We start from the raw sequence: 25,860 nt of genomic DNA on the forward strand, positions 1-25,860 counted from the left end.
TGTAATTAATTGCACAGAAGGCAAGTTACTGTTTACAAAAGCAGGGAGCGCGCACACACACACACACACACACACACACACACACACACACACACACACACACACACGCACACACACACAAACACAATACATCCCCCCAGTAACCAGGCACTTTCCATAACATCAGCTGCCTGCTCTCCAGAACCCATCAGAGCTTTGATCTCGGCGGGCACATGTTCTCTCTGAACGGAGAGATGGTGGCGTCACATGGGAGCGGATGAGAGGAATTGAGGATGAGATAAATCTCTCAGATTACGGAGTATTTAAAAAAAAAGAAAAGAAGATTAATAGCCCCAGACATCCAAATAATCCTGGATAATCCCCTGTGAGAGGAGAAGAGTAACGTGGAGCAACAAGAGCTTTCAGCACCGGCTTCATATAAGCATTCAAATTGAGAAGAGGGGCCATATTATGTTATTCTCTAATTTACTGTTACGTTTCTTTCTATGTTTTCTCTATAGTTTGATAGCTGATTCAACGAAAACTAACAACTACCACTGAGAACATCTTTTGTTTTTACATACTGTATGACCAGTTCAACAACTGTGACGTGGCAGCTCTTCACTCTTTTCCATCCCTCCTATTGTACGACCTGTCAACACATGTATCAATAATGATGAACTCACATTTTCCTGCTATGAAAATAAATCCCATGTCACAATGATCATCAACATCTCACCCATATCGAAAGAATGTTCTATGCCAACCACAAGGTTCTTATCTGCTATTACGGGAGGAGCAATGAAAGGTTTTAACTGGAAATGAAAGCAAGTGATCGAATTCATGAGTCATCGATGACATCCATAAATAAAGGAAGTCTCCTCTAGAGTGATTCTTCTTCTCTTTGGTAAATGCTTCAGGCTTTCAGGCTTTCCAAGGTGATTTCCATTGGATTTTTTGTGTGTGGGAATCTATTTGAGCCCGGGTCAATTTAGACCTTGAGCTATGATGAATGTGAGAGGGGTTGTGATGACATGAGGCTGTGTGTGGTTAGGTGTAGGTGGGCGTGTGTGTAGGCTAAAGAATGGATGGGTGGTGACGCGATGTACTGTATGATTGCAGTGACTTCCTGTTAGGTTGACATGGGGGAGAATATTGAAGAAGAAATCATGTCAAGACCTCCTATCTGTGTGTGTGTGTGTGTGTGTGTGTGTGTGTGTGTGTGTGTGTGTGTGTGTGTGTGTGTGTGTGTGTGTGTGTGTGTGTGTGTGTGTATGTGTGTGCCCAAGAAGGTCACGGCGGAAGTAAATGCTTGTTCAGCAGTTACACTGACAGCCATGATCAACCGCATGTGCTGGTGCGTAATGTTGTGGAATGAAATTGCAGCCCTGGCAGGCGGAGGCGTGACAAAGTGGGAGCACTCCTGAGGGACAGGCAAGTGGCGCCAAGCGAGGGAGGGAGGGAGGAGGCAAAGAGAGGAAGTGGGAACGTGAAGAAAGTGGAGTTGGTTAGAGTGGGAGATGTTCGTGGGAGGACACCGAATGATCTGAATGTGGGTTATGAGGGAGGAAGTAAAGACAGACAAATGTCAGATAATAACAGCTGTCACATAGTAGCTGAAGTAGAAGTGCTAGTATTTAATGTAAACACTCGACCAAAGAGGATTCTAAAGTAGATCGTAATGGATACTTTGTTACATATGTGGTCACCATGAAAGAGAGAGAGAGAGTGTGTGTGTGTGTGTGTGTGTGTGTGTGTGTGTGTGTGTGTGTGTGTGTGTGTGTGTGTGTGTGTAATCTGAACCCTATTAGTTTGATAAAACCCGTCAGGAGCAGAAAAGGTTTGGTTCGATGCTCTCACCCTGACGTCACCCAGCACAATAACACGGGAAAACCCTTCAACAGCATGTGCACTGTAGGAAACATGGAGCTCTGACGTCACATCCTCGTGCAGCGTGTCGGGGTGGCCATATATGGTTTTTCCGCCTCTGACGCTTTGCCTTCCGTGGAAATCAAGGCGGGACCGCGTGGCCCCGCCCCCTCCCCCAGCTGCTGTCAATGAAATAAGTGAAACTCTCATCTCCAAGGCACTTTATTTCCGACTCAGCGAGGAATTTAAACAGTGCTCCATAAATATAACCAACAGACTTTTTAAATTTTCAACAACGAATAGGTTTCTTGTCTGCTTATTTTAAACATGACTACTAGCAATGAGACGTTGGAAATAAGTGCCAATGAGCTGGTTCACGTCCTCAGGAGCCCCAAGGACCTGCGCACCTCTGCGGGCTGCGTGCTCCTGGACTGCAGACCTTTCCTCGCATTTTCCGTGGCGCACATTTGCGAGTCAAGAAACGTCAACTGGAACTCAATGCTGCGCCGGAGATCCAAGAGCTCAGTGGTGTGTCTGGAGTGGCTGATCCCGGACAAGGCGCTTCTGGGGCGGCTGCGGCGCGGGGAGTTCTGTCCCGTGGTGGTGGTGGATGAGAGCAGCCGCTCCGTGACTGATCTGAGAGCAGAGAGCCTGGCCGGGATGCTGCTCGCCGCCCTGCAAAGCGAAGTCCAGGCGCAGATCTGCTTTCTACAAGGTAATGTGAAAAATCCAATCACCATTTTGTTCAAAAATAATTTAGCATACTCGAAATAAAAATGAATTTTATGGGCATGAACATCCGGATCCTGTGTGTCTTTAGATTTCCTGACACTGTAAATATTATATTCACTTCTTAGTATGAATATAAGTATAAATAATTCTCACGTCTGTGAAAAAGAGAGAGAGAAAATGTCTATTAACCCAACAGTACCACCACATAACACTACAGTGAATTTCCCAGTTGTGAGGCGTATAAAGGATTATCTTATGTTACATTGACCCACACCTACTGTTGATGCCATTACTGTCATTATTAGTAGTAGTGTTGCTATTGTTGTGGTTATTCTTATTGTCGTTGCACTTTGTTAATCCTCCTTGATCTGTTCAGGTGGTGTTGAGGGGTTTCTGGAGGCCTACCCTGAGCTCTGTTACAACTCTCCATTCAGCAGCTTCTCTAATATGGAGCCGGAGCCTGCAGTGACGGGCCGCAAGACACCAGCATATGACCAGGTCAGAGAACACTTCATAAGCCTTCATAAAAGCTCTCAGAAAATGAAATTTGACTTCATTATCAAATTCTTCATATTGTTGAAAAATTACTAAACCACCAATAAATGCTGTTTGAATTCCAGGGCGGTCCAGTGGAGTTGCTGCCTTTTCTGTTTCTGGGCAGTGCTGTCCACTCGTCCCGCAGAGAGACACTCGCAGCCGCCGGTATCACTGCCGTGCTCAATGTCTCCTCCTCGTGTCCTAACCTCTATGAAGAGGAGCTTCTGTACCTGCGACTCACAGTGGAGGACAATCTGGCTGCTGACATCAGGGCCTGTTTCTCCACAGCTATTGCCTTCATCGGTGAGTCCCTTCTGTCTGTCTGCACCATTTCTCTCCATTTTAATTTGCCACTTGCTCACTGTAACTCCCCTGAGAATAATGCCAACACATAACAGGAGTGAATAAGTTTCCTTTTAGGGTTTTCCCCCCAAACTATTTCTTCTTAAACTACTCAAATCCTTTACATCGTTAAGCAGCCTGACCCACATAATCCATTTGTAGCCTGGATGTTTGTAGCCTCACAGTGTTTCCTTTGTTACGAAACAAGTGGATTAAGTCTTATAAGAAAGACGTGTTACACTTTTTTCCATTTGCTTCATTGTGAAAACAGTAGTGTTGTAGAGGGCTGAGGAGGAGCTACTGATGGCCATGTGTGATGGTGAATGGATGGTGACATGATGACATTGCTCCTCTTTACATCTCCCTTTCTGTCTCACCCTACAGACTCGGTGAAGGAGAGCGGCGGTCGGGTGCTGGTCCACTGCCAGGCAGGGATCTCCCGCTCCGCCACCATCTGTCTGGCCTACGTCATGCAGGCCCAACGTGTCAAGCTGGACGAGGCCTTTGACTTTGTGAAGCGCAGGCGTCAGGTCATCTCCCCAAACCTGGCCTTCATGGGACAACTGCTTCAGTTTGAGACTGATGTTCTTTGTCAGGGATGAAGATTCGGATAGGAGAAGAAGAAAATACAATAAATGACTTTACTTTTCTGATCTTCCGCCTCCTGCACAGGTTGTACTACACTGCGAATGCATTATCAGGACTGAAATCTCATGTACACATGTACTGTCACATTTCAGATCTTATCTATGAACTGCTTGTGCTGCTGGTATTACATGGCAGGTGGATCCTAATGAGTTCGGAGGAAACAGAGAAACAGGTTCTGGAATCAACAATTAGCAGTATGATGATCTGTAATCCTAAACTGGAAAGATGGAGCAGATTTGCAGTAATTTCCTGAAACCTTTTAGGTAATCGTGCCTACTTGTCTGGTCTTTATAGAGTGTAAGTGTGTTAGTGTGTGTCTTTGTCTTATTTTGTCTTAACTTAAGTGCCTGATTGTTTGGGCTGTCTTCTTATTTTTGTATTGCAAATTGTTCCTCCACACCAAAAGATGGTTGTGAGCACTGTGAAGTTTTGTTGTCTAGGTTACACAGATGCACTGGTAACCGACGGCACCGATCCAATCGTTCCACATCCTGAGACAGATTCTCCTCCACACACTCAGGCTAGGTCTTAGTGTTTTTTTTAATCTTGTAAATAGAATTTTTATCCTTAATTTATTATCTCAACAATGGCAGTATTTCCATTATATCTGTCTGTTTCTGCACTTTATATACATTTTTTAAAAAAAGGTCTGATTCTTTGCTGCAAAATAAACAATGCTGGAAAGCTCTGAGTCTTTATCTGCTGTGTTTTCTTGCAAGAATTGGTTTCACAGTCCTTTTGACCTCAACAACCACTATCAGAACTTTCAGGCCTTTGATTATAAACTGGAAGTTTGGAATGGATTTCCCTGACTCATGTTGGTATTCATGACATTTTAATGCTACAAGAACACCAGCGCTTCCTCACTGTATAACAGGATTTATTGCGGCACTGAAATCTTGTTTGTTGACTTTGCGAGGTCACAGTTTTAACAACACCACATCTAAATTGAGCTGTGGCGAAGGATTTCAGTGTTTGTGACGATGAACTGACTTCTGCCTCATTTCTGCATTATGAAGAGTGAATGTTTCTGTTAACACTTGTGGGGTTTTCTGTGTGTAGACGTAATGTGGTACTTGTACTTGTACTAGTTATTTATAGATTAACACCCTGTGTCAGCCATTGCTAAAATAAACTACATCCTCTCATTTGCAACTATCCATTAGCCGCTACTTCCTCAAGCGTAACTGTTCTGCTTGTCTTCCACCGCCCACCACCTTTTCCAACAGAGGCCCCCCGTGAATTGTATTTTTAGGAACTGATGTTTGGATTAAGGTTGGACGTCACGCTGGCTTGGTGGTTTGCTCTGGCACCAAACAGCGAGAAGGTCATTGGTTTGAATCTGGTTGAGTTTCCGCTGTGGGAGTTTCCTCTGGATGCTCTAGTTTCCGCTCACCTTGGAACCCAAGAAGTGGCCACAGGTGTGTAAGTGTGTTTGTCTGTCTGTGGTCCATTGTACAACTTGTTTTTCATTATCCAGTTAGCAAGGTCACACGTTAATTTAAGAACACGCCGTGATCAGACTGCTATCCCCTCTGCTTGACTACATACATATGTGGTTCGCATTGTGATCACATTGTGTGATTCAGAGTATTTTGAGCGTGTTTCTGAATTCTGTAAATAACTCAATGATGTCATTATTTCTGTCATACGTGCCCTTTCCTCAGTGAGACCATTCGCCCTCCAGGAGAGCCAGCAGGCCTCTAGTTACACCGGAATGCTCGTCGAAGCGTGGTTTCTTATGAGACAGCGCCCTCCAGGGGTAGTTTCTAAACCTATAGGGCCCAGGTTCAGGTCAGGATCAGACTTGTCCAGCAGATGACGCTACCACGCTGTTTATAACTAAACACCTCCATCATCACCAGCTCTGGCACAGGCTGCTTTTAGCTCAGTGTATGTAATGTGTATGCACACACACCCCATCTCACACACACACACACACACACACACACACACACACACACATACACATGATTATGCCTTTATATCACTCTCCTCTCATGTCTTTTGGCCTTGGATGTGCATCTGGACGTGTCTCCCTCCTTGTTTGTTTCCTTCTGTCACTCAGTCTTTCTAATGAAAACTAAATCAAGCTGTTTCTCACATTCTGTGTCCAGATTAAATGATTGTCAGGACCCATCTTGTTACATTAGGCCATGGTAATATAAAAGAAGGTGTGTATGGAGCGTACATGTGCATATTTATCTGCTGCTTCATTTGCTATTCACAGCCACTCACTGTCACTCAAACAGGAACTCTCAGCAGAAACAATCTGTTAATAAGATATGTGAGCAATATGGTGATATGGTTAACTGGAGAATAGCAATGTGGTGATATAACACACACATGCACACACACACACGCACGCACACACTCACAATGCAGTCGGGAAAATTACTATATGTCCATTTGGGAGAGCTGCTTGTAATTGTTTGCAGTTTGCACACACACACGCACACGCATACACACACACACACACACACACACACACACACACACACACACACACACACACACACACACACATCTTCACAAAGCCACACACACCAATACAGGGAGGGAAAGCGAGGTGGTGAGAGAAAACAAAAGGTAGAAAGCAAACTGGTATCTCAAAAAGTTTATATGACAATTATCCAAAAAAAGGTGTTTGGTATTGCTTTGGAAGAAAGTCTTTAGAGATAAACTCTCCTCGCTTTTTATTATCTGAAATCTTATCATACAGGAGGCTTCAAAATCATCTTGAATATAATGTGGCACTGAACCTGGTGATGCCAATATTTGGTTAAAGAATAAATGCTTCTCCAAAGTTTTCCGGCATTGCATAGATTTGGATGTTGTGCCAGCCTTACAGGTACACGTGTGTGTGTGTGATCCACGATGGTGTAACTTCCTCCAGGGTTGCGTATTCCATGTGTGAGGACACGTTCTCTTATACAACAAGCTCTGGAGTGGTGTACTGTACAGTCAATGTTGTGCGCTGCGCGTCTGTCTAACCTTGGCTTTAGTGACACACCCCTCTCCCCCGGAATGCATTTTCATTTTGTTACTAAGCACAGTAATACAGACACTTGATTGGAGTGCACTCACCTGCTAAAAGCTTTATTCTCTTTCCCTTTATATTTAGAACGTGTAGCGTGAAAGGAAAATGTACAACCATTATTGGCTGCTGTTGCCGTAGAGGTCACACAATCAGAGAGCGCATTGTGATTCCACGGGCTTCTCTCTCATTAAAGCGGCACTGTGTGGGGGGAAGCTCGGCGAAAACAAACAAACTGGATATCCTTCCCACACACCATTCATAAGATTCTGTGTGTGTGTGTGTATGCGTAGGCTGGTAAATGTTTCAGCATGTGTGTTATCTGGGTGTATTTGTGTGTCCTTGTGCGTCTATATGACCAAGAGGCCACATGTCCACTTTTAAACGCAGTGGAATGAACTCTGCCACTGTTTCATTAATGTCCCCCCCCCCCTTACAACAGCCAGGATGCTGCCGGTTTCACTGGATAATTGAACAACTTGATCTCAGGTAGGGAGTGAATCATGCGGGAAGCTGTGGATGTCTACAGGAAGTGTTGGAGGGTGAACAACACAATGTAGATGGTTTTAAATGGAAGTCAAGTGACAATGAGTGGCATCCGTGCAGGGAATTTAACGGGGATGTACAGGCAGAACAGGTGCGAGGTAACAGAGTGCGTTGACTCGGCCCAGCTCAGATACACTGTGAGATCATAATGCCCATAATAGGGAAAAATATGGAAATACCTTCAGTGTTATTGTCGTATTCATCTGACGCTTGAATTTAGTCGTTTCAGTGCCGACGCTTTTATCGGTGAACTATGCAACAACATAATAAAATGTGATCCATCTTTTCCCAGAAGTCCATTTAAAACTTTTAAGATATGTCAGTTTGAATGCGTTGACACTTTAGCACTCTGATGATGGAGCGCTCTTCATACTGGAGTCATTTGTATTCTTCCTCTTTTGCTTCAGGAAAAAGATTTGAGCTTTTTCACGACGGAGGAGGAAATCTCATGTAACAAGCTCTTTTTGTGACTTTTTTTCAAATTCGATTTAGATTGGCGTTATAAAACAACACAGGCCTCTGAGGCACTTAAACAAGGGGACCTTCCTCCCTCCTTTAACCCCGACGATCATACCAATGAATGGACTCCACGTTTGTTATGGGGCTTTTTACAGTGAGCTTATATGGAGCATCAGTGCCTCATTCCTCCGCTGAGCTGTTGGTTGGCTGTAAATGATCTGGGATGGTTGAAGGTTAAACACAAACTGATGGAGCAAAGCCCAAATATCAAGACATCCCTCTCTCACACACGCGCACACACACACGGCCAAAGGTCAGTGATCAGAGGATATGAGAGATGATGATGATGATGATGATGATGATGATAATGAGGAGGAGGAGGAGGAGGAGGAGGAGGGGGAGGAGGGGGAGGATGATGAGGACATGCTTGTGCATTTTGTAAACATGGTTGATGGGACTTTGGATGGAACGTTTGCTGTGATGCAAACTAAATCCACTCTCCTCTCTCCGCTGGAGCTTTGGTTCCCTGTGGAGTTAATTGACCGAAGCAATGCCACCCAAGCAGCTATTTGTATTGTAATTGCATCGGTTGAGCCACTTGAGTATAGACTTGTGTGTATGAGAGAGAGGGGGGCGTAGAGAGAGAGGGGGGGGGGGGGGTGAGATAGAAAGAGAGAGAGAGAGAGAGAGAGAGAGAGAGAGAGAGAGAGGGAGAGGGAGGACGGGGGAGAGAGGGGGGTGGAGGTCGGACAGAGAGAGGAAGGCTCCCATGACGTCCACAGCTCCACACTGACATCAGCGGGTCTAGAGAGAGGAGGGAGGCGCGGTGGCAGCTCACTTATTAGGTCTCATCCTGTTGGAGCGGAGCGGAGCGGCGGAGGATGAGCGGCTCCTCGGTCAAACTTCTCAGGAGACAACCGGCGCCAGGGACCGAGACACCGCCGCCGGGACCCACAGACCGAAGCTGCCATGTGGAGATAATCTCACCGCTCACTTTGGGTCATCGCGTCCGGCTGAGCGGAGACGGAGACATCAGCTCGCCAAAGACTCATCCCGCGCGTCTGTACAGGCTGGGAAACAGACGCGGCTTTCCTTTGTAAATATACATTGTGAGTGACTCATTCTGAGCACTGCATCAGACCGACCTGCTCTCATTTCATCCGCTCCCCCATCCACTCCCCCCGTCAGGTCAGATCAGATGAGCAGATACGGACGCGTCTCCAAGCAAAGGCGCACGGAGAGCGCACCGGTGCCGCGTCCGTCCGCCTCCACGCAGCGTCCAGCACCCTGCGCAGCATTGCTCAAAGGCTGTTTGAGATCATATCAGTGTGTTTAACTTCTTCAGCGGTGTTGTTCATGTCATCAGTCAACGAAGGCGATCCGTCTCCGTGCGCAGAAGAAGTTTTAGTCGCGTTGGCTACAAGGGCGTGTGCGCATCGGTCTGCGGCACGAACTGTGCTCTGGGCAAAACAATTAATGAATCAGTTGCACAAAGTGTCCAGGGTTTGTATGTGAACAGCGCTGATCCGTGTCTTGACGCATTGCCCTCGTACATGCTTACAATGGGCTGGGGAGACCTGCCGTGGAGGATGCAAGGGAGCTAACACTTGGTCCTGTAAGAGAGCGACACAAAGACACAACTCAGGTAATTAGTTGTTTATTTTTGTCAAGTATTAACAATTAAAATGACGTCTATACGGTTTTATTGCGTTTATTTCAATGATACCCTGAACGCATCCTCAAACTGCTGTTCTTGACTCTCATGCAGAAGGACTCCGGGGAGGTGCGGCATGGCCTCGGCGGGAGACAGCGGCTGCTCCATGGAGCTGAGCGGCTGGAACAGCAGCGTGAGCGTGGGAGCCTCCGTGCCCTGCAACCAGAGCGTCTCCAAGCTCGCCCCGTACTCCCCCGAAGCCACGGCGGCCTTCGCCACTGCCATAACCCTCATGGTCCTCTTCACCATCGTGGGAAACATCCTGGTCATCATCGCCGTCCTGACCAGCCGGTCACTACGAGGTCCGCAGAATCTGTTCTTGGTGTCTCTGGCCGCTGCGGACATCTTAGTGGCCACGCTCATTATCCCGTTTTCTCTGGCCAATGAACTTCTCGGTTACTGGTACTTCAAGTCTCTGTGGTGTGAGATCTACTTGGCTCTGGATGTGTTGTTCTGCACCTCCTCCATCGTTCACCTGTGCGCCATCTCGCTGGACCGCTACCTGTCCATCTCCAGAGTCACCTACGGCAGCCAGCGGACTCCCAAACGCATCAAAGCCGTTCTTGTTGTGGTGTGGCTCATTTCCGCCATCATCTCCTTCCCTCCTCTGCTCTCCCTCAACAAAAACAAGGGAGGGGAACTGGGGAGTGAGAGAGGACCTCAGTGCCAGCTGAACGATGAGCGATGGTACATCCTTTACTCCACCATCGGCTCCTTCTTCGCCCCCTGTGTCATCATGATCCTGGTCTACATCAGAATCTACCAAATTGCCAAGCAAAGAACTAGGTGCCCACCAGGAGAGCCCAGGAAGGATGGACCGGGCTGTGCCACCCCAGGCCAGCTCCCCCGACACGTACAGGCCAACGGGAAGAAAGATGAAGACAACATTGCCCCTTCATCAAATAAAACCTCCAATGTCAGACCTCCCACTTTAGCCATCACTCCCTCTCCTTCCACACGGGACTGTGAGTCCCCCCAGAATCAAACCCCCAATAATCTCCTGCATCCTCCACCTCCTTCTCCAGCCTCACTTCCTGTCTCAGCGTCCCCTGATACCTCCGCCCACGGGCCCTTATCGCCCGGGACCGTGCCTCCGTCTGACCACGCCAGGGCAAAAGCGGAGAAGAAGAGGACGAAGAAGCAGAAGCAGCAGCAGAAGCAGAGCAAGCGCCATAAGGCCGACAATAACAACGGCGACAGCTCAAGCACGGAGAGCGACATGGAGCAGAGCCACGGAGGAGGCGGAGGCAGCGCCAGCATGCCCGGATCCCCCGCGGGAGGGGGCGTCCAATCCCCCGCCTCAGCCAAGCGCTACCGGGACATGATTGCCACCGCGAAGGGGGCTCGGCTGGGGCCAAGGAGGAAGTCCAACCCGGACAGCAACCCGGGAGCGGCGAGACGCAAAGCCATGATCAACCGAGAGAAACGTTTCACCTTCGTCTTAGCCGTGGTCATCGGTGTGTTTGTGGTGTGCTGGTTCCCGTTCTTCTTCTCTTACTCTCTGCAGGCCGTGTGTCCGGAGACGTGCGCCATCCCAGACCCGCTCTTTAAGTTTTTCTTCTGGATTGGTTACTGCAACTCCTCACTCAATCCAGTTATATACACAATCTTCAACAAAGACTTTCGGAAGGCTTTCAAAAAGATACTGTGCAGACACACCAAGGGTACGTTCTTCTAGTGTAGACCAGCTGACCGCCACATGGACACAAACATGCAGTTACAGAGGCATAACATTCTTTTTTCCCCTCATTTCAGCTTTTTGAACACAAAGGGCTGATTTTAAAACTGCATAAAATATTGAAAGTAAAGAGCATCAACAGCTACAGTGTGCACAAATACTTTACTGTGAAACCCCAGCTTGCCGTCCATACATTCATACATCCATCCATCCATAAGTTAGGTTATTCAGGGTGTGGTTAACACAGACAGGGACTATAGAAGCAGAACTCGCACACGGAGCTGCTCCAGCACAATAGTACTGCTGATAACATTTTGAATATCGAGTTTTATCTCAAAATCACGTTGAGTAATGGATCATGCAAATGTTTGTAACCTAACAGTGCGAAGGGACAACATCACGGAAGAGGCGTACACATGTGAACCAAGGCTGCTGAACGGCCTGCAGGAAACAGGGAAAACTGCTGACGTCTAGGTTCTGAACCACAGCAAAGGTTGTTTAGTATACTGTATATAAGATTTTGTAGTCATTCAAAACTGCAGGACCCAAAAGAAAATAGGTATAATAGGAAAAAAGGACCCACACACTTTTTATTCTGTAACTGTACAGTGTTGTTGTGATGCAGCACCTCCACCATGACCGGATCAGGTAGGCAGCGGGTTTCTCTTAAATAAGGAAAGAAATGAAGGAAAAGTGACCTTAGATTCCTGTTGACTTTTTATTTATCAACACAGAGCACAAGTGGCACACGAGCTTATACTGGCGATTAATGAAGTCTTAATTTGTCTAGCTGCAAGGCAAGCATGTGTTCACAGATTTGTATCAAAGGAAGCAGTGAGGCAGGACGTATCACAAACCTCAAAATGGGATCGCAAGTAAACTTAAACAAAAGCACCCTTTGACATTGCAGCGTTGAACTTTTTGGGGGGGATTTCTGTTTCCCCCCCTAGACGCCCTGTTCCTGGCCCAGAGTTGGTTGTAAAAATATGTCCAGGGTGTTTGCAGCGATATTGCACCGTGTCATCTTTTCTGACATACACAACAGCTTCAGGGCGGTTGTGGCGATGTGGGCAAGAGATTAAAACATGAAACACAAAAAGCACCACCGTTGAGGCAACACTGTTTCACAACACTGTTTCACAACACTTGTTTGGTACGTTGCGTCAAAGAGCGCCGGACTGCGCAAATGCCTCAGAATTTGAATGTTTAGATAACATAATAGAAACATTACCACATCCTCAACTCCTGTTGGTTCAGAGGTCACCCGGATGAATGTAAAGTCACGGAGCGGTGCATTGGCTGGAGACCAAAACTCATGTTGTAATCTCTTTACTTTAATGTTTGCACAATACTGTATATTACAAGACGCCCTGCTTCAGAATGAGCTGCAATATTTAGATGGTACAGATATTTACACTGACTGCAAAGGACTAATGAACAATGCATTCACGGGTGTATAATGTTGCCGTAACTCATACCTACAAAGCTTGTTTTGTTCGCGCTGTGGCTGAGTCATACTTGTGCCAATGGATTGGGCACGTCGCCTGCAGTGGACCTGTACATGGCACATTAGCTTGTTGCTGAGAGGCACACAAACAGATGCATGATACCTTTTATTTATTTTATCTTCACCCAGAGACCGAAGCTCTCTGCGTTTCCGCTACAACACAAAAACTCTTTAACTGTGAACAAAACACAGACGTATTGACTCATTGGGACAAGGGCTGTCAGCGGCAATATTTCAATTTACTGAGTCTGCTGACGTGTGTGTGTGAGAGTGTGTGAGAGAGTGTGAGAGAGAGTGTGTGTGAGAGAGAGTGTGTGAGAGAGAGTGTGAGTGTGTGCGTGTGTGTGTGTGAGAGAGAGTGTGCGTGTGTGTGAGAGTGTGCGTGTGTGTGCGTGTGTGCGTGTGTGTGCGTGTCTGTGTGGTTTAACACACACGTACACACACAAAACAAACAACTTCATCTTCTGTATTGTAAGGACCTCTTCTGGTTGCTACAGATTTACTGTAATATTACTAAGTACCGTATTTACCAATGCAGGTGTCTATTTGCTGGAACAAACCATCACATGATGTTTCTGCTGATATTTGAAAGAACTGACTAGCACATGGTTTTGAACGATTACCCTTAAAGGGACCAAAGAGAACGTAGGCCACCAGCCCAACTCAGTGATATTTGGCTTGGAACCCAGTGGTCACTTTATTAGACAAGCCTGTACAATCCAATACACTTCAATATAACAGCACTTCGTTCAATCTGACCTTTGTGAAGCTGATCATGTTCGGGACTTGTTGACATTTTCGCCAGAGACGAGTTGATTCAATTGAATTGCAATCGTTAGCGGTGTTGCAATATAAGACTGCACTGTAGTGAAGCTGTAGACTGGGCTGGACAAAATCTATTAGGTTTGATCAGATTGGACCTTGTACCTAATAAAGTGGCCATGAGTGTTTGTTGCTTTGATGACTAGCAAATATATTTGGTGAATGTGATGGGAGAGGAATATTGAAAAAGCACTGTATTATTTATTTCAAAGAATGTGTCTGTGACCTATTTATTGTTCAGTTAGTCTTTATTGTGCATTTACTCTGAATATCAAGCAAATTGGAATCGACCGTGGAGTAGGAACAGTGTACAGATTTTTAATATCCTGAACGAAAGCAAAGAATCGATTTGGACATTTATGCCACAGAGTTCTGGCTTTGTGGATGGGGAGCTTTGTTTGGGGCTCGGGGACACATTTGTGTTGAACTGAATGTGAACAATTTGAGTTTGTGATTAATGCAGAACCAACAATGCAACATTTGTCATCGTTGTCGTCCCATGCGGTTATGGTGCTGTAGAATGTTCGCTCGGAAACACAAGCACATTCACAGACGTATAGACTTTTTCCTGACTATGTAATAGATTGTGAAAGCTCCATCTTGAAGAACCTGAAGCCGATATCCGTTTGGATGATATCCAGGGCTTGAACGGGACGAGAAGGCTACAATCCATAACAGGTCAATTTGCTTTGAAATTCACCAAATAACAGATTTTACAACCACGTAAGACTGTGCACTCGCAGAATTGCTCATGTGCTGCTTCATGGATATGCTCTCTTCAGAAATACAAACAGCTGTAACCATGCAATTATAGTTCAAAGCCACAGGGGTCATGGATTCATGGCTCTTTCCTATCAATGAGTTGCAATACTGCTCAGCCCCCATCCACGGCTTTATGTGGTGAGACTGCTGCTTTTATTATAAGAGTATGAATTATGGCTTAAAGGTGACAGATGCAATAATTTGCCTCTTGATCACCATCCCCTCCTCTCAAACTGCCTGTGTTGTCTCTTCCTTGTGTTTGGACCAAATCTGCATGGTCTGAGCCTCGCCATCCTCTATCCCCCCATCTGTCATCATCCTTCTCCAGTTTGAAAATAAAGCTAGTTGTAAAAGCATGATTCATTGTCTGGTTGGTGTGTTAGCATTGCCAAGGAGGTTGTGTTTTTCTCCACAGGGTTGGTTTGTTGATTTTCTGTGTTTTTGGCAGGATTGCTCCAAAAATTATCGAACAATATGGATAAACTTGGTGGAATGATGGGTCATTGTTCAGGGAAGAATACAACATCCTGGGGGGGACGAATCCATTTTTAAATGGGCGGTTTTCTGGCATATTTAGTCCTCGAGAAATTATAAAAGGCTTAAATCTGTTCTGGATTTGTGTTGTAAATAAATCGGCTTTGAATCTGGTGGAATCAAATATCTGCTTGGACAGGAGCCACTTAAGTGCTGTCCAGTTACAAATTGCTGACCTAGTAACATAGAAACACTGGTGCTGATTCCAACAATGATAAATAGGTCAAGAACATGACCCGTTTGAATAGTTAAGGAGATAAATCTAGAAAAATATTGTTTATTATCGTCATTTCTTTCTCTTTAGATCTGTATATTATTAGAACAATCATTTTGTCTCTTGCCTTCCTAAGCTTTGGCAGAAGTACGTGCTCTATCAAGTGCCCGTCTAATTTAATGTAGTTTAATACATTTTATAATGCCAAGAATGTGAAAGAAAAGCAGACCCTGCAACAAAATGACCAAAGAGCTCCAGCAGAGATATAAGTAGGAAAGCAATAACGTTTTTCTTGCATTTATGTTCATCTGAAATCAATCTGAAGCTATAATGAAATGGCCACAAAAAGGCCACATTATATTGAGACTAATGGCAGGTAAGACTAGGACTATAAACTCTGTAATCTCAGAGGAATATGCGGGCCGTTACAGAGGCAGCATAAAGCTCCCAGCAGCAAATAAAGACATCTACAAGTAATAACATGTGGCATATATCACATACTCATACACAATGTGTCATTTTGCATCATATACTCTATAGTCAAGCCACACAAACACACATTAATGCAGCCACACACATTCTTGTTGTGACAGCTTGTTATATTTGAGGTCAGCAAGCCTACGGTGAATTGCAGTTGATTTATGCTGATGGGCAGTTTGGGGATTTCTCGGCTTGCCTCAAAACCAAATCAAACCGCTCTCTGGCCTATTTTCTCTTCTGATGCACACACACAGAGCCACACACAAGAAAGACGCACAACTCAAGAGATGTTCTACCTTCGGGTTTTTGCGGTTTCATTTAAGCAGCGAGGGAAGGTGGCACATGGATGACTTAGTCCAGCTCAGGGAGCAGTGAGGTCTGTGTTTACAGTGTTGTGTATTCATACAGACAGAACATCCCCGAGCCCCTACACTTACTGGAATATAAATCAGGCCTGGCCACCAACACCGGACCTTCTGGAGGGCCTGAACCAACATAACACAACACACTTGTTAGCTTCTTTATCATGCAAGCCGGTGGCCCGCAAAAACAAATGCAGAGACACACGATGGTAAAGCTCTGCTACACACAAGGACAGGCTCGCACAAGAGCACAAGGACAGCAAAAACACACACACACTAAGTTTTCAAATTCATGATGGATGTTGCATTTGAAAGTATGAATATGTATGTGCTTTGAGGGCGTTGGAGTGTTTTCCATTTCCAATCTCCTTCACATTATAACAGCGGATAGATTTCTTCACTCTGTAATTTGGCTGTTGAAAACACCCATGAGGCAGAATGAAAAATGAGAGACAGAACTCAGACAGGCTCTCTCTCCTTATTGAAGGTGGAGGAGGCATTAAACTGCACTTTGGCTTTGTAAAAATCTGTGATCAAAAATAGTATTTTGAAAAGGCACGTGAAATTATATTAGTATCCTTAATTTGATGTCTGGGCTTTGGTGACTGTTTAATAAAGCTGCACTTGATATGCATATGTGTGTTTTGATAAATCGAAACAAATCAAATCAAGGAAAAGTCACCAATGGGAATATAGTAAATGTGTCAATCTGTATGACAGTATGATGACTTAGAGGAAAATATGCTTGAGTCATGGAGTCATTATTGAATTAGAAATAAGACTCATATCTGCCTTCCCTGTGGATAGAATTACCCCAATGTTCCTCATGGATCTAAAACTTGATATATGATTGTGCCTGCTGGTGTTGGTTGAAGAACCGAATCAAGAGGCATAATTGCCCGATATTATTATGTGGGCAACAATCAGGCTCGGCTGGAATAGCTCTATTATTGTGGATTTGTGTTGAAAAATATACTGGAACAGAGCAGGAATCAGCTTTAAAGCGATGTGCTGATATGCTGACATTTGGCAACATCAACACACGCCAAGTATGCAGAACAGCCAAAGGAACATCTTTATGTAGCTGGGCTGTGAGGGAAAGGTCACGGAGTTCAGATTCACATACGAATGCTTGCACATACACACACACATACACACACACGAGCCGAACACACACAGAATTCTGAGAACACATCAAAGCACACAGAGAGAAACCAACACTGGCCAAAAATAGAGAAAGAGAAAATATAAACTGCACACTTTACTGTGTCAGAGCACACAAACACACACACACATATCAAATCAACATATTATTGATTTTACCACAAAAGGTACAAATGTATCAATTTTCTGATGCTGCTTATCAATTTTGGCTGCAGCCTTTGTGCTCCTCTACTGTATAATTCATTCACATTCATGGATCCATCGAAATGCAGCAACATCTATCTGGCCTCAAACCTTCTGCAGTGTCAGAGACCCGACAGAGAAACGATGCTGGGAATGGACTAGAAAAGAGTTTTGGTTAAGGATACAGTATAAAGTGTGTGTGTGAGAGGGTGTGTGTGTGTGTGTGTCCGCAAAGTGAATGTGTTTGCTGTTGTTTGATTTTCCAACATATAATGGAAACAGGACGAGTCATTAAAGAAATTAAATATAAAGGACCATGGACCATACCAAAAAAAATAAATAAATAAATAAATAAAAAAAAATAAAAAAAAATAAAAAAATAAAATAAAATAAAATAAAATAAAATATAATAAATAAAAAATAAAATAAAATAAAATAAAATAAAATAAAATAAGAAATGGAAAAAGGCAGCAGCAATGGGAACTAATGCGCAAACCAAAAAATCTCCTAGCTGCCTCACCATCTCATAATTGGTTAAAAGTTGGGAGGACTTAAGGGGGTGCTGGCTGGCTCTAAAAAAAGCACTTTGAAAAAAAATTTGGTAAAAAAAACAGGCATGACCCGTTTGTTATTTGTTATTCTTCTTCTTCTTCATGCTGATTTCCGTAGCTGGAATATCATATCAGGAAAAGTTAAACTATAATATTAAGAATAATTTAAACATTGAATCCCTGACACCTTGGCCGCATTTATTCTTAATGTCTCTCTCAGAGGCTTATGTTTCATTCATCAAAACACAAAAAAGGTTGTGCACAGTGGTTATATAAAGCATGTTTTTATCACCTCTAAGCACCTGTGATGAATGACTCTCAAATGAGCTTTGATGAATAAAAGCTGTCTGCAAATGAAGAATGAGGCGTATTTTGGACAGATTTGTGCCAGTGGAGTGTGTCCTCTGTGAAAGATTTGGGCGGACAGAAGGGACTCAAGTTACTCATCATCAAAGGAAAAATATTCATTCCTCTCTGCTTCCCTTGTCCAACAATTTTCAACAAAACAACAGAACGGTGACCGAGTTACACTCTTGAAAATTCTGGCAAACAGTTGATGGATCACAGTTTATGTTTTTTCACCTTGACTGATGATGGAAACACATTAAATTTGCTAATTAATTCCTCCCACCCTTAACTGGTAATGTTACTGCTTCAAATCTGCAGTATCCGGATTTACCCCGCAAGTAACACAAACACAAGATAGTTTCCTAAGATTTAAAAATGCCACCTTAATTATGGTCTTCAGTTTAATAGTCTGAAATGTAAATCTAAGAGCATTACTGATCTGTCTGTCTGTCTTTACCCCAACCTTTCTCTCCTCAGTGTCTGAATGCAGTAGTTGGCCTCACATTATCCGTGTGGATGAAGGACTCTATGTGACTGACAGGAGAGCATTGAGCACTGCAAAGAGAAAGAGGTATTTATATCTAATAACAGCCTCATCATTCCACCCTCCTTTATCAAGAACCTCTCATAAGTGTCTCTATGTTCAGACACTATTCTGCTTTAAAATCAGTAGGACTGAGGCCGGCAGACATAGAACGGAACAAAAGCCATCTCAGGTTAACATCCAGGCTAGTTTCCCTTTGGACAGCTCTCTGCCAACACAACAGGCCCTACTTTGCTACTGTTGATGAGACTCGAAAGTCTCAGAAGTGAACTCATGAAGCACTCCACTGCTACATTAATTTGTCTATCTTTTGAGTGGGTAATTTCATGCTAACTCTACTCAATACCTTCCTATTATACTTGCCAGCTATTTTATATTCTGCAAAGGTACAGGTTACAAATAAACACCTGCAGTATGTACACAAGATGATGTAGCTCTCATCTGCATGTGTTTACATAAGCATTCCATTTCTCTGTTAAAGTAGATTTGATATGTACCTACTTCACAATGTGAGATGTTTTAGATTAATCTGTCTATCAGTTTAAGTCTGAAAATCATCCTCTTGTAGATAGTAGATAAAGCCATTTCCTTCATGGTAAAGTCTACATTTCCGTTCCCACACAGTTGGGTTGACATTTCTGAATGTCATCTATTCATCTGAATGTCTGAGAAACCAAACCAATGCATGTCGGAATGCCCAAGCATTGCAAAAGCATGTTCTCATGGCTGCAACTTTTCTTTTATGTCATACAATACCTCTCAAAACTCAGACAAAGGGGCTTTCATAAAGGTGAAATAGTTAAGTAAGTTATAAGAAGTAATGATACAGCCACAGCTCCGAAAACTTTGTTGTGGAGAAGAGGGAGAAATCGCCATCTGCTGCTGCCACTGTCCAGAAGCCAGAACGCTGCCAGCTGAGTACATTTCTGAAATAGCAGCTATACTTACTTTGTCGCAGTTTGAACTGATATCTATAAGCCTTTGAGGCACAAATTAGCTAAATCCGGCTTTCAGGGTTGCGCTCTTATCAGTTGCTTCAACACTACTGTGAAATTTCAACTCTGAAAAAGGTCAAATATGAACTTTGTAATGAAAACTCCACCATGTGCGGCTCTATGAAGCCTGCTGCGACTGAAGCCAAATAACAAAGAGTTTCCCAGTCAGCAGAAGAAAATGGCACGATTGCATCTTCAGTTATTTATTTCAAATGACTTGTTTCCTTTAATTGAAATGCAATCAAAATGTTTCAAAATAAACGTTTGTTAATTGAAGATCATATGATATAGGGAGTTCAATCTATGGTGCATGGCCTTCTCCATGCAACTAATGTGGGCTGTGCTTGATGATTTCTCTTTGGTAAATAGTAAACAAATTATATCTCTCCTTTATGGATAGTAACATAGCAGTGAAAAGCAATCAAATTTAAATAAAAAAAAAGACTGTGTGCATGCACCAAAACCAAACAAAGAGAGGAGGTGAAAGAGTGTTTTCCTCTCTCTCCGCCATTCGCTGCAGCTTGCAGTGGTGTTTCTGAGCTCTGGGCAGTGGATGAACCCTACGCTAGCCAAAACTAAGTTCCTTTGCGGTCACAGGAGAAAGTTGTGTTTTGCCAGAAGGTATGGAAGGTATGCTTGGCTAGAATACGACCAGGACGTAAACAGAATCCTTTTGTCCACTACGTCACCTCTAGTAAAAGGAGATTCGGAGACTGGGGGCATCTCAGACAGTTTTGTACCAAAATCTGTGTCTGTGAAGACTCATTCCAGCTCTGAAATGTGATATCAGCACGCTGTCGTGTTGCTTTTTTTATGACATTATAATTTGCTATAGGCTATTTGCAACAATGAGCTTCTTATTTGCACTTTTAGTGGCATGGTCATAGTTTTCAGCTTATTAAATTGAACCTGTGGTTGTTTATAGATAAGTCACATTATTGACCTTCACCCTGTTTTGATGCAGCAACCCCGAAGTCTTGTTGCTGGCTACCACATTTTATCACCTTTGACAGATGATCAAAAGTGATACAATGTGGTTCATTGTGTGATGTCATGACTCATGACCAATTTAGTGTTCACCAACTGAATAACATCTGCATTCACAGAGGCCACTTTCATCTGTCTGAGGGGAACACGACTGAACATCATCATTCCAACCATCCAATCCTTCACATTGAAACAAAATGAGTTCAGCCGTATTCTGCCACTGCAGTAATGGAAGCATCACTTGAGAGCAAAATTTAGATATCAGTTGGCAGGTTCGTCTGTGCAAGTGTGCAAAAAAAAAAAAATACACAGTATATACACACTCTTCAAACACTCACACATACACAGGCACACACACACACACAGTACTGGATGGATGTTATGGCTAAACATTTATAGAATTTTCAAAGTGGTGTACAACTATTGAGGCAAATGAAACAGAACAACTTTGTGAAGTGGCAAACTTTTTCTATTTACTGTTCCCACTTCCGAGCCACTGGAGGACACTAACATCAGACAGCATTTCGAACAAACATTGATTCATTACAGAAGAATCCGAAGCAAATAGTGTCAGGGGACTTGTACCTGGTTACAGACAAAAGTGCTTGTGCTGGTGCATACGCATGTCTTGTGAAACATATTCCACATTCTCATTAAAAGTTAATACATCGGGGAAGTGTTGTTGTTTTTCGATTGTAAAATGTTGAACTGTTTGTAGCTACAAGTGCAAGAAAATGACAAGCAGGTGCGATCAGAAACAAGAAGGGAGACAAGAGAGCGCAGAGTGGTTTGGTTAGGAAAGAATTACTGGGTAACAACAAAGATATTACTAGGAGTGCTTATGAAGCATCGTGGGCACTGAGTTGTGGAATGAAGGATCAATGAAACATGACACCGAGCTAACACAGATTACACGGGCTTGACTGCAACTGTGCAAGTTCTACTTCATCAGCAGCAAACTAATGTAACTAATGATGCAAAGTGAGGCAGGAATATGCCGAGCCCGAGTGACTGCCAGGCAAAGAGTTGAGTCATTTTCCAATCCCTGACGTAGCTGGGGACAACTCCCACTCCATAATGGCACCTCCAGCTGTAATAAGATTGGTGCATTGCAGGAATGACTTTGTGCGTCTGGGAACAAGCACATTTTATGCTCACACAAGGGTCTTATAATGATCGAGATTTACGTGCAAAGAAACTTTTGTTTAGACAATAGTCACTGTCAAATATTCCGATTCGTCCTGGAAAGGCTAATCACATACCTGTCTGGCTCTGGGGTTTGTGTATGTGTGTGTCACGTCTGCCTGTTCATGTGTGGGTAGATGCCTGATTATCTCAATATCCTGTATTTAGTGTACATGGAAAGTGCAGTAAATACATTATTGACATTATGTATAGGGTGCAGATGAACACCCACATGCAATAGATACCAATTACACCTATTCACAGCCTATGTGATGAGTCAAAATTGTGTGTGTATGTGTGTGTACTTGTGTGTGTGTGTGTTTGTGTCTGTGTGTCTGTGTCTGTGTGTGTGTGTAGTGATGTGGAGGCAATGGAGAAAACTGGGCGACACAGCACCCAATTTTTACTCCTACAATAAATATGCTATTAGAAAATACATGAATGCCCCAGAGTTTTTCTGTGGTAAATGTGCAGTAGACTATTTGAGCGATACAGGTTTCTTAACAGGAATATTCAGTCATGTGCAATGGAGGGCAGAGAGCTGCGAGGGTGAATGCCAACTCTTTTTCATCACGTCTTGCATCCCTCAGTGCCAGCGCTCCACTCCCACAACTTGGATAAGGACAGGACTGAAGCGGAAACAAGAAGGGGGAGAGGGGTTATGAGGCCAACTGGTAAAGTTTATTTGCTCATCAAAAACGGAAATCTGTTGTTGATGCAGCAGTCCTCATCCTCAATCAAACTGAAAAAGGCTCCCGGAGGTGAAACATGAGACATTAGAAGCTTCTCTTCTTCAGCACAAGAGATTTTAAACTAAACAGTCTTTATTTTATCTATTGATTGATTTTTCATGGAAATGGTAAATGTGTGTGTGCATGATTTGAGTGATTTCTGGAAAGAAAGATCATGATTTCACGTCGTGATCATGAATTGAAATTCCAGTCTTGTCTCCCTGCTGTGTTCACACAAAAACCTCAAGCATCTGAACTGTGTCCAATAAAAGTGACAGCAGGTTCCAAATCTCTTCTTGTTGGCAGAATAACTGTTTTTGATTTTGGTTTGATTGTTCCAAACGATGAACAATGAGAGAATGTCCATCAGAATCTGGATCCAACGCCGCATCTAAACACATAAGGGAGCCATGTGCGATTCTTTCACTCATATCTAAAATCTGTTAAGTGAACGTGAAATCCTGTTAAATAACTTGACAATGATATAACATCCTTGGCAGAGGAACAATACACTGAACTGTACATTTTACTTTCTGTCTTTAGCCGCAACGGAGAAGCCATGGTGTGTTGGCCCACTGTGTACCATTGATTACTCATCGCTGCGCTGTAGCTTCTGCAGTTCTGTATCTGAGATGACTCACCCGTCTTCCGCCTGTCTTACTCTATTCTCTTTATAGTTTATTCTTGAGACAAGCTACACTTAATCTGCCTCGGCTGGATGACCAAAGAGCAAGGTCACAGAGGGGAAAGAGACACATGGAAGAGGCTGATATAAGTCCAGCAGTCATATGCGATACGATCACATGTGCCAGACAGGCTAACCTTTGTTTCTGGGTGTACGATTACAATAAAATAGATCAAACGTAATAAAAGATCAGGTTCAGCTCACCAACTGAGATTAATACACAAATACAGTCCTGATTTTAAGGATAATAGTTGTTTTTCTTGTATTCAAATGATTCCTGGAAAGTGAGAGAAGGCCAAGAAGACGGGCCAAGAAGTAAACGGCAATTATAAGTTCAAAAGTTCAAAAATGGTATGTCCATTATTCATGATTTTTATCATTAGGTGCAACAGCCAGCAATCAATATTTTAATAGTTATTTGGATGTCTTGCATCTTGGCTGAAAGGAGACAAATCAGTGCTTCTGACAAAAATGTGATATTTTATTAATTGTGTTTGTAATCAGGAAGGTGAAGATGATCAATGCAAGAGGTGAACTGGAGCATGAATTAATTAATGCAGAACGAGAGGAGTCTGCTAACAAACTTTGCTTTAATCTTTCACTCACATTATTGCATTAGAAAGTCCTCTCACAACAAACCTGTAAACCTGCCATAATAAGAGAACGACATAGTTTAGAAGGCCCCTCTCCAGCCTCTGTGGTTCACACCTGAAGCTGATAGAGACTGATTACCTCGGAAGAAATCACCGAATACAATACAAAACATACAATTATTTAAGTGGTATGAAATAAACGTTTTACTTTGAAAAGCTTCTTTAGTTTCGTCGGTTATTTCACGACATTATTACGTTTGTATAAAGCAAAACAAGTAAAACAGACGTGAAAACGCATTTATCCGCGTAGGTAAAAAATACAACATATCGTGTCGTGGATGTTGGTGTGTTTGTGTGTGTTTGTGGGAGACATGTAGGTTCAGCTAAGCTAAGTGGAGTAAACAGGCACTCATACACACCGACTCACGACGACACACACACCCACACATTGGGCAGGTGCGCAGGTCACACAGCGCCCCAACACACTTCAACAAAGATAAAGACTTGGGTAAGTAAATTCGTCTTTGTTGAGTGTAGAATTGTTGTTAAATAGTTTTTCTGTTTTATTAGAAAACTTTATGACGAGAAATGTTGACGAGCTCCGTTAAGCTAAATACATAGCTAATATCAGTAGCTCGCTGCTTTCATTCCCTACATGTCAGACGCGTTTATCACTCTTTCATCTTTATTTTAATATTCTTTACAACGCGCATGTAACGCGTGTGTCAAACCGCTGCCCCCGCTTCCCAGAGGCCCGTTTGTGGAGGTTAGCCGGAGCTCTGACCGGCCTGTCAGCCCGCGGGCCCCCGCACACAGGAGGCCTCATGCGGCTGTGATCCGTGGTCATGGCGGGCGGAGACAAGATGCATTTAATACATTACATTACATTACGATCATTTGGCAGACGCTTTTATCCAAAGCGACTTACATTACATTACCACCCTTCGCAGAGAGGGAAGCAATTGAGGGTTCGGTGCCTTGCTCAGGGGCACCTCGGCAGGGGCTCGAACCAACGACCCTCCGGTTCCCAAGCGATAATATAAGCGAAGATGCTTTTACTGTACGTCTCTGAATGATAGTGTACATTTGGTGTGTGGGAGGAAGTGATTAGGCACTTAAAGGCTTGTTGTTGACTATATTATGTGTGTATATATGAGGTGATATGCTGTTACAGACCTGAGATGGTTACAAGAGATAAACTTGGAAGAAGAAGAAACTTTATTGGGTCAAATCACATGCGTCACACGTCTTCACACCCCTCATACATATCACACAACACACACACTTTTCAGAAGGGTCAGTTTGGGGGTTTGGTGCCTTGCTCAAGGGCACTTCTGCAGTGCCCTGGAGGCAAACTGGCAACTCTCCATCTGCCAGTCCACTTTCTTGGTCCAAACGGGAACTCGGAACCGGCGACCCTCCCGCTCCCCTATGGACTGAGCTACTGCCGCCCCAAATGTATATAGTATATATTCAAGTCTTAACAATGTGTAAATACAATTCCTTTCAGTTAACACAGTGACTGATTGAGCAATTTGTCTGACATAATGAGCCACAATAATGACCTGATTCGTGCCGTCTTCATTATGTCTCAGCAAAGCACAAATGGCTTGTAATGACATCACTGGCAACTCTATCACATGAACAATGAGTGCCATTAGTACATCACCAT

General features: G+C 43.7%; 2 protein-coding genes across 2 annotated transcripts; both read left to right on the forward strand.

Moving 5' to 3' along the window:
- The first annotated feature begins 1,513 nt into the window (after positions 1 to 1,513).
- On the forward strand, positions 1,514 to 4,834 carry dusp2 (dual specificity phosphatase 2). Its single transcript, XM_076149470.1, has 4 exons — positions 1,514 to 2,563; positions 2,957 to 3,078; positions 3,201 to 3,420; positions 3,844 to 4,834. Exons 1-4 carry the CDS (start codon positions 2,176 to 2,178, stop codon positions 4,059 to 4,061), a joined length of 948 nt encoding a protein of 315 aa, XP_076005585.1. The 5' UTR covers positions 1,514 to 2,175; the 3' UTR covers positions 4,062 to 4,834.
- A 4,117-nt stretch (positions 4,835 to 8,951) lies between these two features.
- adra2b (adrenoceptor alpha 2B) lies at positions 8,952 to 14,981 on the forward strand. Its single transcript, XM_076149469.1, has 2 exons — positions 8,952 to 9,794; positions 9,918 to 14,981. The coding sequence occupies exon 2, from the start codon at positions 9,940 to 9,942 to the stop codon at positions 11,539 to 11,541; it is 1,602 nt and encodes a 533-aa protein (XP_076005584.1). The 5' UTR covers positions 8,952 to 9,794; positions 9,918 to 9,939; the 3' UTR covers positions 11,542 to 14,981.
- Positions 14,982 to 25,860: the final 10,879 nt, after the last annotated feature.

This window comes from Genypterus blacodes, unplaced genomic scaffold, assembly GCF_046128005.1.
Source record: "Genypterus blacodes isolate CSIRO-AG114 ecotype Tasmania unplaced genomic scaffold, CSIRO-AGI_Gbla_v1 ptg000045l_1, whole genome shotgun sequence".
In the NCBI taxonomy this organism is placed as follows: domain Eukaryota; kingdom Metazoa; phylum Chordata; class Actinopteri; order Ophidiiformes; family Ophidiidae; genus Genypterus; species Genypterus blacodes.

Bases quoted from the DNA above. Each gene is read 5' to 3' on its own strand.
- dusp2 (XM_076149470.1), top strand. From the start codon at position 2,176: ATGACTACTAGCAATGAGACGTTGGAAATAAGTGCCAATGAGCTGGTT. The intron at 2,564-2,956 runs GTAATGTGAAAA...TGATCTGTTCAG, and splicing joins GCAGATCTGCTTTCTACAAG to GTGGTGTTGAGGGGTTTCTG. The intron at 3,079-3,200 runs GTCAGAGAACAC...TTTGAATTCCAG, and splicing joins AGACACCAGCATATGACCAG to GGCGGTCCAGTGGAGTTGCT.
- adra2b (XM_076149469.1), top strand. From the start codon at position 9,940: ATGGCCTCGGCGGGAGACAGCGGCTGCTCCATGGAGCTGAGCGGCTGG.